The sequence below is a fragment of the Rhea americana genome, unplaced genomic scaffold, assembly GCF_003343005.1.
Source record: "Rhea americana isolate MKP2758 unplaced genomic scaffold, rheAme1 scaffold_21, whole genome shotgun sequence".
Lineage (NCBI taxonomy): Eukaryota > Metazoa > Chordata > Aves > Rheiformes > Rheidae > Rhea > Rhea americana.
The window spans coordinates 564,960-585,839 of record NW_028186258.1 but is presented as its reverse complement, the minus strand read 5'-3'; the positions used below and the strand labels follow the sequence as shown (position 1 = coordinate 585,839).

At 39.8% G+C, this 20,880-nt stretch overlaps 1 protein-coding gene across 7 annotated transcripts in view; it reads right to left on the bottom strand.

The window, feature by feature from the left end:
- Positions 1-20,880, bottom strand: part of TNRC6C (trinucleotide repeat containing adaptor 6C) — a 110,234-nt gene that overhangs the window by 30,173 nt on the left and 59,181 nt on the right. For 5 of the 7 annotated variants that reach the window (XM_085304420.1, XM_085304423.1, XM_085304422.1 and 2 more), the window contains exons 5-7: positions 11,194-13,785; positions 2,388-2,597; positions 1,006-1,172 (exon numbers count right to left, since the gene is read on the bottom strand). In XM_085304420.1, coding sequence (XP_085160546.1) covers positions 1,006-1,172; positions 2,388-2,597; positions 11,194-13,785 — 2,969 coding nt within the window. Of the gene's footprint in view, positions 1-1,005; positions 1,173-2,387; positions 2,598-11,193; positions 13,786-20,342; positions 20,442-20,880 lie in introns of those variants that run through there. The other 2 variants (XM_085304426.1, XM_085304421.1) reach the window with 2 other exon arrangements.

Below are 20,880 nucleotides of genomic sequence, written 5' to 3'. Positions count from 1 at the left end.
CATGATTAAATACAAAAATTCTAAAATTCCTGAAAAGCATTCCCCAAAAATGACTTGCAACCTGAAAGGTAAGAATGTTACGTTATCCAGTATATTTTCTTAAAACCAAACTAGAATGCCTAGATGAACATCTTTAGAAGAGCTTTGTATAGCTTTTCTCTTGCAAAATCCTTAAAAAAGTACTCAGAAATAACCAAGAGACAAGTGCGCATTTGTTTTCGGGTGCTGACAGTACGGAAAAGCAGRCTTACTTGATCAAATCACTGGCCTAATTACGACAGCTAATGGAATAACAAACTAACTGGCTAAATGTAATCCTAACTCCTTTAAACTACAGGCTGGTCTTTTCCTGAAATAAAGACTCTGTTCAACAGGAAACACCCTAACACAATTGCACTTGTTCTTGATCCARTGTGGCATTAATACAAATTTACCTTGTTCTCAGAACAGTGCACACCTTAGAATTACCCACTTGCTGACCACTTCATCACAGACTAGTTTGCTTTTCTGTCCCCACAGAAAGTGTCCGAAAGCCCTCCCTATGCTGCTTCTGTTTGCTTCTGTTAATATGTTATTATTTCTTCAGAATACATGGAAGCTTATAAAACTTAAAGAAAGCCAAAACAACAAGAAACCCCCTAAAGCATCTGACATGCTGAAGTCATCTGCTTCCTCTTTCACCTGGAAACGTGGCAGGCTACGCTTGAATCATCTGTTACTGGAACAGCCTGGTGATGTTTGTGTTCAGGTGTCAGAGGCCTAATTTAAGACTTCAGGCATAATGTCTATGTTGGGCCTAATAAGAAGCAGCTTTTACTTGACTTGCTGGCAAAATGGTACATAAATCCACTTCCCACTATCACCAGGTTCATTTTCACCATTCATAAGGGAACAGAATTTGATCGAGTCCAAAGTAGTAACACTAGCAGGAAAATCTGTAACAGCTGATGCTAGAAATGCTGCACTGTAACTCTACTGATTTCTAGAGACTTATTTTTGTCCTACCTTTTGAAGTCCTTTCTTTGGGGCATTCCCCCAGGAATTGCAGGAGGAGCTGCTCTCTTGAGAAGCAGTATTATTCCACATATCTCCTTCTTCATCTTCCCACTGACTAGTACTGAGATTCACTTCATCCCCACCACTGCCCCAGCCTTCTTGCATAGATTTTGAAGCTGGAGGGAGAGGAAAGAGGGAGAAGAAAACCAGATCACTCCACCTGCGGCAAATCTTACAGCAGCATCCATTTATGCCATATCCAGTACGTTAACATTTGGATATTTTTAAGAGATAGAAAAGTTCATCAAAGCAGCTTATTTGGCGTTAAACTGTAAGGACTCCTACCTTGAAGCTAGCAAAAAAGAAAAGTACTCTAAAAAACTGTCACAGAAGAAAAAATCCAGCAACAGCAGGTCTTCCTTCTCCTGCAGGAATAAGTTCTGTGGCCATTCAAGCCTCCTGAGGAGCGAGCCACCAGCAGTACGATCACACACTGATGACATTCATTTTTGCTTTCACTGTATCTCACCATTTTAGCTGCCATATTGTTCCTGATGAGCAAACCTGAATTTCAAGGCTACTAGCAGTCAGAAGCAAACTTGTTCAGACCTCAGAAGGAGGGGCTCTGAAGGGCGTAAGTGGGCTAACATTAACCGAAGAGGTTTTGTCGCCTCATTCTGTCCTGTTCAAAGGCTGCACAACACCTTTTAAGACCTCTCACTCCTCTTTTCGTGTTTTCGGGGACTACATAGTTCTCTCTCATTATTGTATTTTGCAAAAGTAGAGCTTAAAGATCACCACAGCCAAAACAGACTTCCAAAAAGCACCGTAGCCTCCAGGGTATTGGGAGGTGGAAGGTTTTCACTGAGTGGTACTCGTAAGGAGTCTTAAAGCAGTAAGTGGTTTGGGATGTTCCTCAATCTGAAAACAATTTTAATAGCTGAAGAAAACATCCACTTCCCTCAGTTTCACAGAACAGTGAAGTTTTGACTAGTCATTCTGAAGTGTTTCTTTTCCTACCAAAATCTGTCCTATCCTGCTGAGTTCAGTTACTTCTCATCCTGATAGAGGTTTCTTTTAAGAACCTAGGGATAAAACGCTGTTCACATTTTTCTGTAGTTTCGCGGTTTCCCATACCTTTGCAATTTATAAGGTACCGCTTTCAAATGCACTGCACTCGTATTTTTAAATGTGTTACTATAAGAGAGTATCTAGAGTCTTCAAGTTTTGAGACAGTTTCTGGACGTTTTTGCAAACGGACCRATTAAGACAGCCTTCTGATTTAACTGCACAGAAAATCAGAAGAAAGAAGTGTTGTTTAAAACTACTGGTAGAAGCAAATTCCCCCTTATTTCCTTGACTACTCATCATAGCGACATCCGCGCAGGTACCTGGTTTGCACAGTGCTGGGGCAGCAGCTGGAGCGGTTGTTCTTCCGTACGTCCCTGCCGGCTCGGCAGGATTATCTCCCCAGCCCGTACCACTGCTGGGGGGCTTCCCCCACGCCGAAGTGCCATTATCAACTGCAGCAGAAGGGGAGGACGGCTCTCCCCAAGAAGCTTCGGTCTTCGTGTGGACAGTAGGCATTTCGCCCCAGCCTGCTGAAGCAAGGAAGAAGGAAAGGTTTCTTTTCTTGATCATTTTGAAGACAGATGGTTTATTAGTCAGGGAAGAGCAGGAAGTAGACCCAGTGACTCTAATTAAGCTTATTAAAACAAAGAAAAACTCTAGATTTGGACTCGAAAGTCTTTTTCTTAATCAAATATTGGTGCATGGTTGTTAAGATACAGATCATTTTTCAACATGGTTGTAAGCACGCTGTAGTGTAAGTACCAGATCTCGTCTGAAGTGAGCAGTTGTTTCAAAAGTTACTTCTCAGAGCAGACCAAACAGGGATGACCTGTGCCAGCCACCACTCTGCTAGGACCACACAGCCAGCAATGCTAGCACTGATGAGACCAAGAGCCGTATTTGAGTCAGACCTTGCTTAAATGAAGGATTTTAAGCAATTTTAATGCCTCTTTAACCATTTACAAATTACCAAATCTCTTTTCTCATGCCCTATGAGTAAGTTAGATATCTATGTTACCACCTTAAGCGTTCCTTAATTACATACGTTGAAATYCATCTTTAAACTTTTTATTAAAGGTTCACGGTCGAGTGTTCCCTACATACCCCTTCATCTACATTACCGTCCATATGGTTTTTACAGCCCAATTAGACGTGAGCGCAATCAAGACCCACAGCACAAACACGAGGAATGGCGGAGAGAAGCCACCGTTTTCCAACAGAGTATTATTTTAACTCGTTGAAAGATGTAAGCTACCATAAAGAAATGCCGTTAGCCGGGCTTGAATCTAATGTGCTTAAATCCATACGGCACTGATTTTATTCCTGAAGTTGAATATACCAAGACCTGTCATGTAGTTTTTGAGCCCTAAAGAGCAACATGGAGTGATACAGAAAAAGCTTAAATTGCATTTTAAATTAAAATTACTTCTAAAAAGGTTTCTTTTGAAGTTACTTGCTTTTTTCTTTTTTTTTCTTTTTTTTTTTTTTTTACACATAGAAGTTCAGCATTTTTGTCGAATGTCAGCACTTCAGAAAAAGCTTCTCCCCCAAACAATACGTAGACAGAACAGCTTCCTACTTTCATGGAAGATCAGTTTGTTTTAGCACATTTTCCAGAAAGACAGATTTTGATCATACATGGATTTCAWACTACTACTAAAAATACACAAATAAGTCATCCATAACAGGCAAGAAAACAAAGTTCTTGCATTCACCTCATTTCTGCACCAACAGATATCCAAAAAAAGGTGGATAACAACAAGGAAATCATTTAAGTAAACGGACTAAGCAATAGCGYGTCATCAAGCAACATGTTTATGTTTACTATAAGTCACTGCAGGACTTACTGATTTCAACAAAAATTCTGCTACTAGAAGCTGCAGGCAGTGTACACCACCACCACCATTTTGAACACTAGTTAGCAAACAGTAGAAAAAATTCCTTTCAAAGAGAGGGATTGATATCCGTTCACCACTTTAACGTTACTGTATTATATATTTATTTCAGGTTCCATTTCTTAAAGCAACTGCAGTTCTCTTAGGTAACAGTAAAACTGTGCATGACACAAAATGCAGCCAAATTAAGCCTACATGTTCAAGAACACATATAAAGCTCCTTTACTACCAGCAAGCTTTCCAGTAAATACTCCTGATTAAAAAAAAAAAAAAAAAAATTCATTGTCTCTCAGGCAATGCACCTCTCAATCTGAGTTATGGTAATAATAATAATAAACCCCACTTCCCTACGAATTTGTAAATACTTTCAAATTTGAAACAAAAATGCTGTGTTCCAAGCTTTATCAACCAAACTTGAATTTCTGGTTAATTTTAAGGTGTATACAAAAGATAGCCATATACATGCACACACGTGTATATATATGTTTATGTGTATATGTGTGTGCGTGTGYGTATATGTATATACATAACTGCACCACTGCTTAACACAATAATTTTCATGGTGTTTTGCCTAAAATCCTCACTGAAGTTTGCTGCTTGCATCTTTTAAGTTAACTCATTTAAGTGACGCTATTTTAATTTCTTTCTCACTATTCAGAAGGCAACCTTGTCAGACAACTGTCCGTATTTATTTTAATTATACTGGCATCTGAAGGAGATTAACTGCACACAAATGAAACAAAAAACCAAAGCACCTCTGAAGTACCGACCAGAATGCAAAAGCAGAGAGGACAGAATAGTAGTATTTCTCTGCATTCATGCAAGATATACTGGCAACTGTTAAGTACTCATAAAATCAACCTTAAAACATCCTTCATATGCTGAAGTGGTAAAGTGTACTAGTCTACGGAATAAAAAAATCCAAGGAATTGGACCACTTGTTACTGTAAATTCAATAGTTATTTTTACCTTAAGTGTGCTGAACAGTAAATATTAAGGGATTACAAACAGTGAGATAGCTTTTGCTAAGATAATACTTGTAAGTACATAATGCATTAAAATAAACATTTTCAAAAGAATCTTGACAGATGAAATTAAATCCAGGAAATTAGTTACTAAAAACAGAAGGCTACTGCAGAAATAGTTTATATACTGCAAAATCTAACCTCCAAACTCTACAGTATTTATCAATTATGAATCTGATTTTCTCCTTCTGGATAAGCACCTGCTTTCTTAATGTTATTACTTSTGTGCCACCTTTTTATGACTCCACAGGACTAGCTCCATTTTAGGAACTTAAAAGGCAGATAAGGTTACACTTGCAAATGCTGCAGGTAGCAGGAAATATATTTGCTTTGCAATCTCCAGAAGAGTTTTATTTTTTTTATTTTWTWTTTTTTTTTAAAAGCAGCCTTGTCCTTGATTTTTAACATGACCTAGGAGGATCTGTCTTTCAGACACAGGTGGATGTCAGTCCAGTGCAAACAGCATGCCTCTGGCAGTGTGATGCTTTCCAATGCTCGCGATAAAGGCAGCTTGCAAACTACGTTACAGTCGAATGAATGCAAGAAACCACTTTTAAAGTTTCTTTGTGCAGCTGTTTGGAAGGAAAACAGCTTCAGAGCAGCCTGAAATCTGAAAAAGTCATTGTTTTTYGAAAATTCTGCTCAGAGAAAATTTGTGATTTTCTGTATGAAAAAAAAATGTATCCGGACTTTCCTGAGAAAAAGCTCCATGCTTTAAAAAAAACCAACAGATCTGGATGAATGTTGCTTTTAAACAGAGTAAGCTCTGTTAAAGGGTTCTGTGGCAGGAGCGCAAGGTTTTAATACTGAAATGTTCAAACAGTCAGAATTGCAAGAAACAAAAAGATCACAGTGAGTAACAAATATGGACACATTGGCAGTTTGTTTTATAGAAAAAAAAATACATAATTAACATTGGGCCCCAGCCAACAGGAAATCCTCAAAGGAAAGTGAAATGTTAACTAAGCTATGGCAGGATACAGTTGTTTTCCCTCAAAATAACTCTATAGCCATTTGGATGACAGAAATTGTTTTCCTTGAAGTTGTTTGGTCTGTGATAAACACCAGACTACAGTACAGGCAATCCAAAATATTAGAACTTTGTGTAGATGAAAAAGGAAGAGATTCTGCAGTAAAATGAGATAACTGAATATTCACTACTTAGTCTAAGAATAATGGAAAAGAAATAAGCTGTAGGAGTGTGTATGGAGGGGGGAAGTTTTATGTTTTCAAGTGTCACCCATGAGCCTTGACCTTTCATGTCTTAATTTTCTGAAAGGGTTTCGTCTCCATGCAGTGGAGCTCAGGACCTTCTCACGCTGCTCAGCACCAGGAGAGCCGGCAGGTCTGCGCAGTCCGTTCTTACGGATCTGGCTTTCAGCAGTGACACCACCCTGCAGCCAAAGTAGAGGAGAGGTTTCGCAGAATCACCTCGCATCACTCACTCGTTTGAGGGCTGAGTACACTCTACGGCCTCTTAGGTTTTCCCATGCGTATCCTAAAGGAGCTGCAAATTGATCTGGTTTCAAATCTACTCTAATGCAAATTCAAGGTATGGAAAAATGCATCACTCCTGCCTTCTCTGCTTCATGCATATGACACATTATGAATGATATATCAGTTGCCACCAAGACAATGGTGTAAGATGTTAAAAGATAAAGCAAGAAGAGGACTTCAGAGCTTTCAGAATTCAGAACTGGCTCAGAGTTTTAAAATTTCAATTGTTTACTCTCTAGGAACTCCAGAGACTTTAATYCTTAATATAAAATCTCCATTATCTTTTGTTACTTTTGTATTATCTTTCAGAGGGAAACCCGACTACTGGAATCCTGCTGGTCTCCACCTATCCCATATGAGAGGAAGAATAACATGCCCACTTCTGAGCATCTGGAAAAAAGCTCTGTGGCTCTTCAGGATTTAACAGTCTCTCTCCTGCTCATCCCCTTGTTTGAAAAACCTCTTCCTGGTCCTCATTCTCCTCGTATGAAATTTGGAGTCAGGAGTGCTAGTAARAATTATGCATGAGTAATTTCGGTTAAAATCTAATCTAAACCAATACCACTAGCTCTTTGCTTGTCTTTCCAAATAACTCAGCAGTGGTTTGGGAGGAAGTCTCCAAAACCAGAAAGGAGTACATCTRTCACATTAGCTACCACACGCTGGTTTTTTTACAACACAAAATCTTTGGAGCATTTTCACCAAGCGTGTACCAACATCTGTTTTCCATCACTARGTTTTAAATTCTGTATTCAAGGAATTTTGAGAACTTCTGGGGATGGGTGACATGACCATATACTCAAATAGCAAGACCATAACTTGCCCTTCATTTCTAAACTAACGTAGTATAAACTTAAAACTCAAAAGGGGATTGCTGCTCCCTGGTGAATGGTTAACTAGTGATGCATAGCAACATGAAAATCCATCTCTTTGCTTCGAGCATGCATGTGCCATCTTACAACCGCACCACAGGCTTCCCTACTAGGCCCAGGAAGAGAATCCAGCATTTGCTATTCTGGATGTTCCCTGAATAACGATAAACGATTGCAAGGCACATCGTGATCCATGCAAGAAGTTMATCTGCCAATGTTAACACCTTAGTTCAACAGCTGGAAGATTTTACATGAGCACTTAGCAGTGCCGTACTGCTCAACCTTTAATTATACGTAACTGTACATTTTCCACAAAATTAATTGTGCATGAAAATGAACTGTTGGATGAAATTTGGTTGTGGATTACAGGAGCGTGCTGGCTACAGGATCCTTGTCTCACTTATTGTACAAGTTGGAAATGTGTAGCTGATGGAACAGGGAATTGCAGTAGGAAAAAACAGAGTTAAATGGTACTCCAAAATATCGTAAGTTTGCATCATAGAAATGCCTCTGATTACTTCAGCTTCATTTTTAGGTGTCCCAGATGAGATRTTATTTATAAATGCTTTTAAGTCTGTGTAAATTCTGAAAAAAGGTAAACATACCTACAACATATATTGTTGTAAAGCTGCTATGTGCTATATACAATATTAAAATCAAATCTTACGCACTTTGAGTTGAGAAATTAACAGGATCAATTACATTTTCTGCTCTCCATGTGTAAGGTAAGCATAAGACTAGTCCTTACCAGGTATAGTCAAAAGTAAAGACTGCCATAATACATAAAGGCATGGAGGACAAGCCCTCGCTTTCATCAATTTGCAGATTAAATGACAGTTCTTTAAAACATTTCTACATGTGTGGCCTTTATAGTTGTACATATGTGCACATCTATGAGTGTATGTAAGCAAGAATAYGCACAGATAGCCTAACTTACGCAGGCTTGATTGCAATAGATTTTAAGAATAGTATCAAATAGTACTTTAATTTGTCCTCATTATTATTATTGTTCAATTTATCCTCTTTCTTGCCTGTTATCCTAAGTTTACTTTGGGGTTGTTTTTGTTTTAACTCCTTAGAATCTTCCTAATGAACTTTTTTGCAAGATAATACTGTCATTTTAGCATGGTCATGGGACATCTTGGGTAGGTCACTGCAAATTACTAAGCAGCTCTCTGACTGCACCAGCAGATTACTACGAAGGAACCCTGCCTTCCCAGCTGTGCTGTGGTCTATTTCCAGAGGCATAGTGTAGATTAAGACCAATTTTTAAATGCCATTCTCAAAATCTGAAGGATTCCAAACACTAAAATTTCCTCTGCAAGGTRTTAAGGTTATTTGGATATCATTAACAATACATCATTGTAGGTGAACAGTTTTACAAGCATAGACGTAATCATCCAAAAATCAGCTTAACGTAAAAAAAAGAAAAAGAAAAAAACCCCAAATTCTTCAGTAACAGCCATCTTCAATACATTTCAGAAGAAATTTCAATCATGTATTTAATGGGCGAAGTTTTAAACAGAAGTGAAGTAAGTTTAAGGCTAACTAAGAATTACTGTCAAATATGTTGGACTGACCACTTTGGAACTTCTGTAAAGAGTTCTCCTTCTAGATCACACGTTATTGTATTAAAATGGATACCCTCAACTGTTAAACTATAGAACCAAAGCAGGCACCATRAGACTATTTTTATAAAGATATTACATTAAGTCTGAATTATTTCAAAAATTATTTCAAAAATTTTCTCAGAAGGAGAAGAAATGACAGAAATGAAGACGTCAAAACACATCTCACCTGGAGATAAGCACAGCGAAAAAGTCAGTATTTGGCCATGACCAAGACAACCCCAAAACTTGGGAGAAAACATCAGATGGAGGAATTGCAAACAAAACTGCAAGATTAGATTTCCTTCGAGAAGCCTGTGGGTCGTTCTATAAAACAGGGCTTCCAGTAACTACTGTTTAACCACCTCCATTCTCTCAAAGTGTTTTTCTCCTTCCCCCTCATTTTTATTCCTTCTRGCTTGCCTACAACAGTACCTTATCTTTAAATTAAAAAAAAAAGAAACTATTTTTTTTCAGACACATAATGCCTAAAAGCCTGTAATTAGAACTCAAGTCATGTCAGAAYACATTTTCCGAGTCACCCTGAACACTGACATATTTAACCAATCCAATTTTATGAGAATCACACAGAAGTCCAGGATACTATCCATGTTTGAGACCTGAAGCATGGATAAAAACCATTTCTATAAAAGATGACAAACAGAAGACACAGAAACAGCAACAGCCTAGACTCACGCAACTGTTAAAAAAAAAAAAAAAGAAGTGTCTGTTGCCAAGAGATACAGTTTGTAGAAAAGAAACAGATGTGCAGTGTCTAAACAAGAACAAAGACTGAAAAATAGAAACAGAAAACAAAGTAAGGAAAAAAGGTTAGCAAAAAACCCCAACCCTCCAATCCTTTAATGAAAAGCTGCTGCTAAAACAAGGTATCATCTTACTGCAGAAGACCTGAAGAAAAAAACACAGACCAAGAATCCAACAATCTTGCATTTTCTTATTCAGATTTTGACCAAGAATCCAACAATCTTGCATTTTCTTATTCAGATTTTTTCAAAAGCTTTTCCTGCATTCATTGTGCAGCCAGCAAAATTCCTTTCGAGCCTTACTACTACTACTATTTTTAAAATCTATTGCAAAAACTGCATGCAAGTGYAGTCAGCTGATCTCACTTTGGGTGAGCAGTTTCCTAGACCTGTGCAAGCATGTCTGAGTTATTCTCAGATACATCACTTCAGCACTGATRAAAGGCTCATGCAGGCCAAGAGAGTACAGGAGAAAATAACACCATGCCCGTATGAGGGCCAAACGCCGTCCTTGTAATTCTTTCTGGATTTTTATTTTATTTTATTTTTATTGCTTAGAATTCAGGAGAATAAATATGGAASTTTATATGTCAGGTTCTACAGGTCTCGTCAAGACAAGAAGTTAATCCTACTTCAAGGTAAATGAATAAATCTCTTAAATAATGAATTAATGACTTAATGTGATGAATAATTAATTAATGAATTATTCATTAATGAATAATGAATCTRCATCTTTCACGTGCAACTGATGAAGTTAGTTAACATTCAGCATTATTGRTATTGGCCTAATATGTCCTAATTTGTACACCTTCAAGYATACTGCCTTAGTTAACGAAATGAAATTAAAAGGCCTACCTGCTCTACCTTGAAACTTATTCTCAGGTGAGAACTTGACAAATGGAGGACAGCGTATTCAAAGATACAGATGCAAAGATTTCCCTCTGTAAGTTCAGTGCCCCAGGTGGCCCCACTTGGCTTGCTGAGCTTGAGCAATGCTGACTTCTGTTTTAAGAGGAGATCTTGCCTTACCAATCTCCTAAAACCTCCCTTAAACGTTAAATGCCATTAGCTTCTCTGGGGATTTCACAGCATGTCCTCCAGACCAGCAAGAGTTCAACTGGTAAACAGACCAAGTGGGGACTTCTGGAGGAAGAACAAATTAGCTGCTTTATAGGTGCTCTGTAACACAATYGATCAAATAATTTAAGTTCCCAGGTTCTATATCCGTTTGAAAACTTGAGTAAATTGCTAAGCTACATTCAAAAGTGAATGAAGGGAAAATACCAAGCAGATCTGACATTTTTTTAACCACTGTTAATAATTCTCTTCAYGTATTCAAAAGTTGCTCTTCCCTATTAAAAAGCTACATGCTTATTCCTCAAAAAATAGATGGGCAACGTGAAAACTRGACTTAAATTCTTTGCATTTTACCTCTGCTTAAAAGGCAAATAAAACGATTTTCATACCTGGACCAAGCAGCGGGGACCGGTTCGGCTGGGCACTTGACTGGTGTGATGGCTGAGATTCAACCATATTTGTGTTGATAATGGTGCTAGTGGTGGTGGTATTGGTTGTGGTACTGCTCTGAATTATAGGATTATTTCTATCCCACATGTTTACAGTCTTGTTGTTGTTGTAATTTGGGTCGCCCCAAGCTGAGGTACCATCATCGATTTCCATCTTGCGGCGAATGGACGGTGGAGATGGCTCTTCCCAGCCAGTTGCCTCACAGTTCTCTTTTTGTTTGGCTGGCACTGGCCCACCAACCCACCCCGACCCCGTCTGTTTGACAGAAGCAGCTCCTCCCCAGTTACTCACATTGCTGTCCTGGGGTTTATTAGCCCAATTTTGTTGGGGGCCTGGTTTTAAAGATTCGCCCCAACTTGTACCTGTATTAGCCTTGTTGTTTGTGCCATTTCCCCACCCACTGGTCCCAGACCTTGTGGAATCATTCCAACCAGAYCCTGATCTACTGTCAGAATCCCATCCAGATCCATTCTTCTTCCCATCACCCAAGTGTCCAGGAACAGATGATGAATCTGCCCAATCTCCACCTCCCGAAGTCCAGCTTGGATTTGATTTCTGTCCATCTCCCCAGTTTTGAGATTTGGGTTTCTGAGGTTCACCCCAGGTAGGTGATTTGTCCTCCTGATTTGCGGTCCCACTCCAAGCGTGGCCGCTTTTGGCAGCAGCAGCATTATTAACAGTAGTAGAGCTTGCTGACTCTCCCCATCCCCCTGGGCCATTTGGTGCTTTGTTGTTACTGTCTCCCCAACCTGTATTTGTTGGAACAGCTGCAGGTGGAGAGTTGACCCACCCAGATACTGAAGAGGTATTTGTACTGTTCATGATGGACCCATCGTTCTTCCCCCCTGAGTTTGAAGATTGAGTAGCTGCACAACCCCAGGCCTCTGTTCCATTGTCATTCTTTCGTTCAGACCTTGGGGACTCTTCAAATTCCCAGGCAGTGTTTTGCTTTACAGGGGTCTGTCCCCACCCTGTATTGGACAGGACCCTGGGGTCAAGGTCATTTCTTGGCAACTGAACTTGCCCTTGGTCTATCATCCCTTTGTCTCTCCTCCTGCCTTCTCCAGCCCCCTCCCTCCCGGTACTGCCTTCATTTTGACTTCCACCGCTGTCATTACTTCCTTCGCTAGCTGTGGTGCCAGATGCTGCAGCTTTGGCCCAAGAGTTCATTTGTTCATTGCCCTGCTGCATGGCAGGATTCGGACTGGTAACACTAGAGCTATCCCACCCTGTTGATCCTTTCCCATTGATGTCATTATTGGAATGCTGGTTTGAGGGCTTGCCCCATTCACCATTTACACCATTGCTAGTGTTACGGTTGGGGTGGCCCCAAGCTCCAGAATGCATACTACCAACACCACTGTTGCCACTGCCCCTGCCCCATGCTAGTACCCCAGGACCAGAGGGAGGCCCCGAATCCCATGCACTTGCTCCGTTTCCTTCCTTTTGCACAGCACTGCTGGATCCATTTTGTTTAGCACTTAATGCTGAGTTCACAGTGTCTCCATTCCCCTGACTGAACCCAGAATTGCTGTTTCCTGTGGCAGGATTACCTGGGGACATCCCCCACACTGAACTGCCCATTCCTTCACCATTGCCCCCACTGACTTGAGAAACTGATGTTCCATTAGCACCAGGAAGGCCTTGCAGGTGGGGCGGGATGATGGCCCCCATACCAACAGCCATGCCCCAGTTCGGCAGTCCATTTGTCTGCATTGCATTGATAGGGTTTGGTGAAGAGTTCATGGGGTTAGTGTTATTTGGTCCATCAGTGTTAAGGTTCTGAGGTTGTACGCTGAAAGACACATTCTGAGAAGTGGACGTTTGTGGTTCTGTGCTCTCTTGCGGCAGCAAGTTTCCCCAGGCACCTAAGGTGCCTGTCGGGTTCCCATTCTGGTTGCCCATGTTCTGACCTATGGCACTGACTGGACTGCAAATACTGGAAGGGTTGCCTGCTCCCACAGTTCCTTCATGTCCAAGTACAGGCCAGGCAGCTGGATTGGCATTAGGGTTAAGGTTAAGATTAATGCCAGCATTTGAGTTGGAAGCACCCCAGCAGTTTTGACTTCTACCATCTCCAATCATGTTGTCCATCTTTCCATCCCCACCGCTGGCAGAGCAGTGAGCTAGGCCAGAGCTAGAGCCTGCAGCCACACCCCACACTCTGGCTGAGTTTCCATTACCATTTGCTCCACCAGCTCCAAGGGCACTCTGGTTAGAAGTGCTTTGGACGAGTGCTCCATTGGCGCCATTATTGCCATTAGTTTTCTTTGTATGTCCAGTGAAGTTGCCTTGGGCACTCCCTGTAGCCATGCTACTGTTCTCTGAGCCACAGTTGGAGGCAGAGTCAGTGTCTGTAGTACATTCTGAGGCAGATTCAGTCTCAGCTCCTGTAATGGAAGGCCACGCTTCCTTGTCAGTCCTGTCTATTATCACTTTATCCCAGCTGCAGTTGCCGTCACTCCGGAAAGTGGGCTGCTGTCCCCAGTGGGAATTCTCATAATGGTCTCCCAATCCACTGTGACTGAGATCTGAAAGGATGMAACAAGGTTAAAAATGAGTCCACTGTTCCAAGCGATATGAAAATACCCTATTAAGTCCTACTGTACATTCTAACACTGCACTCAAAGTTCAACTCTGAATTATGCTCAAAAAAATGTGGAGTACCTTTTCTGAAGCAATACAGTAGCTTTCTTCACAACAGTAAAGCTCTGTTTTCATATTTATGTTTTTTAATCTGACCAAACTCTCAATTAAAATAATGAAAGCATTCTGGTTTAGGACAGAGCAACAAAAATATTTTGCATTCCTTGAAACACCAGTAAAAACAATAAACAGGTAATAAATATAGATAGCAAATACAGTAATCAACAGGAAAAAAAATCTAAAAAACAAAACTGAAAAAATGCTTTAGGAGATCTTTAGGAAAGGAGACTCTTATCATTTCTTTTGACTCAATCAATTCTCATTCTTCAGAAAACTACCATAAAAGATTATCCAATAAAAAATTTAAAATGTCCACCTGCCATTACTTATTCCATACACAATCATATCACCACAACTAGTTCATGCTTTCTTTAGGTTTTTCTCAATCCTACCTGTACGTACAAAACCAAATATTGACAGCTGTCTTAAGTATTCTGTGTTAATTATACATTTAAACATCATTAGTCTAACTTACTTTTTGGCAGAGAACATGGACTTTCCTAAATAGCAGCCATTTTTGCCAGGGAACTGAGCTCTTAAATTATTTGCATGGGGCATAAACATTCTTTTTAACTTGTACATACAGTCCAATTTTTYCTCCAAACCAAAGAAAATAACTTACTTTGTGCTCAGAACGCAGATACTCAGAACACAGTTTTTTCATAGTACCTCTCACATTTTTAAACATCTATGCTAATCCAAAAATTTAACCACAAGCTCTTGAACATCTAGTTGCTTTCTGAAGTACAAAATTTATTAAACTGAAAGACGTAACACTTCTCCTGCTAAGGCAATTCAAGCTTACTTCAGGTTATGAAGTTGCAGCTTYTATTTATATGCTGATAGCTCTGTTAGTACAAACTACGCCTTTAATTTTCTTCTGATAGGAATTTTATTGCAAATAATTCTATCTGATCTTAGGGATACTGACTAGGGGCAACCKGCAGCACAGTTCTTCTGATTGTCTGAATACGGGAGAAAACTGTGCATACATGTTTATCACGAATTTTGAATATCTATTATTTTTACTTTGTGTAACTCTGCAGAACACAACTTTTTTTTTAATGCTCAGTTATTCTAGATTAGATTTAAGTAAGAGAAGCGAGAAATATTTTGTGGAGAAGACATATACAAGCCTCCTCAATGAGCTGTTAATAGCGGATGCCTAAAATACATTAATTTAAATCACAAATATTTTGGTGTGACTGGCTCTTCTTTAATTGCCTCCATTTAAAAGTATTCCAATACTGGGAAAAAATTCTTCCAAGAATAAAAAGAGATCCTTTTCTTAAACCAAGTCTAATTATTCACAAATTTCACCTGTAGCTTTTCAAGAATTTAGTTGAGGGGAGTGATTACTCAGTTGCTTGATGAACATTGTATGATGAAGAAAGAACACTGCAAACCAGAACAGTATCTCTGCATCTCCAATTTTTTCTTTTCTTTTCTTTTTTTGAAACAAAAAAATTGTTAGGTGCTGTGGTTATTCAAATGTCTGAAATCTTCAATTTCAGTATTTTCCTTTAACTTTTATTTTTGAAGAACTGTCAGCATAACAATCTAAGACAGGTGCTAGCTAGCTTAGGATGAGTTGGGCCAGAAGTGGACACCAGAGGTTTTTCCATGAGAGAGACTTTCCAGTATCCCAGATTTGAGAGCTCCAGAACTCCTCTGTTCAGGTGGAGCTTGAACATCTGTCTAACCTTCATAAATACAACTTTTGGCCATGTATTAAATGATAGTCTTGGAAGATAAAAATTACTGTAGAGTGGAATTTGCATTTAAAAGCTCATAATACAGACAAGAATGCCACGATTACAACCTGCATGTCATATGAGCCAGGAAGAAATTGAAAGCTCATATATTAATTTGCAAGTATTTTTATAATGGAGTTCCGAAAATTAAACTGAATTTCAGTTAAGTACTAAAGTCAAATTTGAAGATTTATGATCAGAGGTAAGAAGTGATGGGAGATACAAACAGAATACTCAGACAAATATGGGGAAGGATCAGTAGGACTTCCCAAACTGCATCTTTTAAATTAATTTATTTAAAGAAATTGAAGCAAAAGTAGGAAYATTAAAGATAGCCAGGCAGCACAGAGCTAGCTCCTCACCTGTCTGCTCATGATCCTAGGAAAAAACTAGTGTTCCACAGAAAGAACAAAACAATCGAGATTTTTATGACAGATCCAAAAGAGACTATAATAAGAAAGTAGCCACTCAGATTTACCTGGCTTCTTTCTCCTATACGCAATGGCTAGAAATAAAATATCGTGTTATCCCTGGACAAGGCTGACCGAGGACATCGCATGTCTGCAATGTTGCCAGAGCTAAGGGCTGAAAATTTACCTAATACTCCAGGTTTGCTATGTAGGTGTTGAACAGAGACCAGAATCTTAGATAGGACATAGAAGGTGAAAGAAAACCAGTGAAATGACTTAAAATGGGTCGACAAGGTCAGAAAAATGAGGCAAGCAGCATTCTCTGCAGAGTAGCGATAACAAAGGAAGAAAGTAGCAGTAGTCAAGGCCAGAAGATAAGAAGTTGAGGTAACCAAGGAATCAGATAAGAGGAGTTAYGTGAGATCTTTTTCAACACTGTGGGTGGTGAGATTCAGCACTACATTTCAGACATGCCAGAAAGATTTGAAAGTGGCTGGAAATACACGGTTTCAATAAAAAGGTCTCAGCAGAGCTGCAACCCAAGCGACGCATGCGAGTGCCCGGGAGAAGGATGGTGCTGCCCAAGGCAAGCAAGAGCATCTGTCAAGGGCAGGCTTGCGAACAAAGATCAAGAGCACAGCGAAAGGTGACAAAGAAGACACGAAGACCAACAAGATGAAGACCAACAAGATGAGATGATCAGAAGTTCCTTGTTTAATCTTCCCCCCCCACCAAAGATGGCTGTTAAAGTTCTGCTCACGGATGAAAGCCATAAAACATAGAAAGTAAAGAGAAGGGGAGGGAATGGAAAAAGTCTGTGACTAAACAGAGCTCTGGAAGGTTCCTGAGAATAGGAAGCTAAATGATTCATTAAGTAAGACACTAGGATTCTGAAGGACAGAGAGAAGCAAGAAAAAAAGGAAAAGCATGAGGGGGATGCTTTTGGAAGGACTGCAGATCAAAAGATATTCCCCTTCAGTTGTCATTGGTAGAGTTGCTCTTACTGAGATTCATATACATCCCCCATCAATAACCACCAACTAATCTCCAAGTGGCTGTCTTGAGAAGGGTTAACACAAATCTGTTAGATGACGTAAGATAAGGAAGAATTTCTTTTAATAATATTGTACCTGTGGGGTACGTTCCCTGTTCTGCGGTGCCTGCTCAGCGCCATCAGGCTGGCAGCTCGCACAAGTAATACATTCAAAAAACAGAATCTGGCCAAATCTAAATCCAAACCCTTCCGGTATAACACGAACAGCCACAGGATTATCCATTAAAAAAAATAAAATAATAATAATTTAAAAAAAATGAAAGAAATGTACCCAAAGATGGTTTCTTGGAGATTTAAGACAGAAGCTGTTCCAAAAGCTACTTCAGTTACCAGCTTTTTAAAATAYCTGGCTTCAGCTTCTGGACTCCACCAATGAGTCTCAAAAGTGGCTGGGAAAACCTGATGGTGCTTCGCACGTATCTGACGCCCTGCCGGAGCAGAGGACTTGCAAGAGCTCTTTCCAAGTAGCAACTTTCTTCTAGTCTCGGCCTGAAAGTTTTTTTGTTGTGTTTTGGTTTTTTTCCAGAGAGACACAACTATTCTGTAGTGTTTGAACCTTGCCGGCACGACTAGCTCCAACAGCAGAACACTGCCGCTATAAAACCAGAAGTGACAGGACAGACGAGAGTCAAATGAAGAGAATGGAAAAAAAAATCACAAAATAAACACACAACTTACAAAATCTGTGGCTTCAGTCCTGGAGAAAAGTAATAGTTTGACTACAGACCCTGCTCAAGAGAGTAACTTTTATATTCTTGCCTCTAGAAGCAAATAAACAAAAGGCATTTTTCCATTTTCTCTAGATTTCTCTGTTCCTAGAGAATAAATAACCAAGCAGTAGTACAGAGTCCTACTTAATCCACGAGRTTTTAAAATATATCAGCAAAATAATGAAAGAAAAAATATTTTTTATGACTGAATCTAGGGATTCCCCCTTCTTTTTTTTTAAACAAGAATTCCCTCCAACTCTTTAAGAAACCAATTCTTTGTAAGGGTTGCCAGTATTTCTTCTGCTTTATTTTCAAAGCTGTTTGACTGAAATGGGGAAGCCATTAACAATATTAGTTCCCAAGAACTGGTTTCCCTTTCGTTTACCTGCAAGGACCAGAAGTAAAGCACTGCAGTCCATCAGGAGCATTTCTACCTTTCCTCTGTGATCCGAATGAAGATTTTGAACAAAGCATCAGAAACCACTGATATTTTACGTTAGCAGCTCTTAGTACTGGTACACCACAAAAGTGAAAACCGACTCGGAAAGCAGCATTTTGTGTTTGAAAAGCTTAAATATGCATCTTTCAAAAAAAAAAAAAATACTGCTCCCTTAATTAGCAAAATCTCTTCAGCAGTCGGGAAGGAAAAATTAATCTAATACTAAAATTTAAAACAAACACCCAACTTTTGTCAAATTGCAGCCATACTGGATACCTGAAAAATGCACAGCTTTGATCAGTGTTAGCAATAAAGAGTTATTTAAAATATCCTTAATACGGAGAGGGAAGATTATTAGTATTACTAGGTATTGTACTCAATACGCTTTACAAACTTTAATTCAGTACTTCCTAAAAATAGAAACCATTTTTGCCTGTGTTCCGTAATTAGTATGAATAATTAGTTGTAAAAGCAGTTTAATGTTTACATAGATCACATGCATAAGCTACAAGAGTGAAATGCGAGAAATTGTTGTACGATTTTCTTTGAAGTAATTATTGGAATAATACTTTGCCTGTACAAGCCGTTTATCTGAAGTGTAGATCCACCTCTGAAAATGTGGTTTACAGTAATATTTCTTCTCATTTTTATTCAGCTGAGTTAAAAATAAGTGCATCTTCCCAACTCCAATTACTGTAATTAGTTTGAACTGTGCACAGTGAAATTAGGCATCCTCAGCTATAATGCAACATTCAGCTGATTTACGAACCAAAGCATGGAAAGGGTGTGAAATGGCAAAGCCTGGCATAAATATTTAATGAGAACCACATTATTAATCAAGGTTTGTTTATCCCTTTTTAAATCAAATCTAACAGAGACTCTGCCCCCCCGCCTTATTACTAGCTTTATTTTTCAATTCGTTTTCGTCAGCCTAACAGCAACCAGATTCATTGGCTCATTTTGTCCTGCCCAAATGACACACTGCAGACCATGTTGTCCTTTGCTTTGACATGCACAAGAGAAATATCCTGCAGGCTAGTGACAGCCCACCAGGGTTTTTATTAGTCCTACAAAGTTTAAAGACTCCGAGCAGGCAAGTTACTACCTTCCCCCCACSCTTGCACAAGAAAACAGTTTAATTTTCAATTCAAGTCAACACGAGCCAAGCTTTAAAAAAGACTACACGTGATTTTTTTTTTTAATTCTCAAAAATTTTTAAAGTGTTGGAGCAAATATAGGTTAACCTCGTGAAAGAAAAAGATGATACAAACATCCGGCGTGAAGAATGAAATACAATGAAGTAGCAAACCTGTGAACCGTAGTGCTAACATTTAAGACTACCTGGTACATTTAAATATACGCATATACTGTCTGAGGCTCAGGACAAATTTGAAAGTTGCCATCTATTTGAAGTAACTTATGAAGCTAACTGACAACAAGTCTCATTTTATGAAAATCTTGAAAAACATTCATAATGTGGGAAAACAGAGATGGAAGCATTGAAGAGAACAGCTTTATTTATTTAAAAACTAAACCGCTGTTAAGTGCACAAGTGGGAAAGCCTGTTATCGCATTTTAATTTTCTGCACTACGACATTAAAACGTAGCTCATTTCCTCTGATGCTGGAAGCCTTTAAATGCATTAGCAAAACAAGCACAAATAAACAACAGTTCTCATGATTAGCAGGGATTCCACTAAACGCTACCCCTTCAAAGCAGAAACAGCAGGAGAAAATGCCAAATAATTTCATTTTTCTGCTCAGTGCAGCATTTCTTTAGCAAGCAGCTCGCAGCGAAGACGCCATTTTATCAAACCTGAAACGCAGCCAAAAGCTCAGGACGCTGCGCTGCTGCTCTGTCTCTGAAATGTTATGTAATAAATTGATTTAACAGAAGCAGATGCTATTTTCTCAGGGTTAGGGTTGCTTGCTTTCTTTTCTTTTTTTCCTCCTCTCCTCCTTTTTGGCTCTTAAAAAAAAAAAAAAAAAAAAAAAGGCTGACGGGTAACAAAATACCTGCAGAAAGGAGCCGCCCAACCATCCTAGGAGACGCTACATTGCGTGCAGAGCTGTCGCTACTGCTGCCTCTGCGCTCTCCAGGGCTCTCCGCTGCAATATGTCGGCTGTGTACGGCGCGAGCCTCATCCTGTCGAGCTGCCAAGAAAATCGCTCCGTGCAAGCGCGCGCCCAGACAACCTGCGAGCTCGGTCGGGCCTCGGCCGCGCCGGCTATGGAAATGCCCTTCCCGCGCGCAGCCCTCCTCCCCCTTCCCCTCGCCGCGTGCCCCAACGCCAGGTTAAGGTATCAACGGAGCAGGATTTTTAAGCTTTGATTATCTAATTGCAGCTGACACTAAACCGATCTTCCTTCCTCTTTAAATTCTTTCGACTGTCACAAAACATTTTCGCCGCCGGACCGAGCTGCAATTAGCAGCGCGGCTGCTTTGCCTCCGCGTTTTGAAAGTCAGCCAAAAGGACCGAGCGGCGCTCGGCCGCCCGGCGCGGGGGCTCCGGCCCCCTCGGGGCGCCCGGCCTGGCCCCGCTCCGCGGCCCCG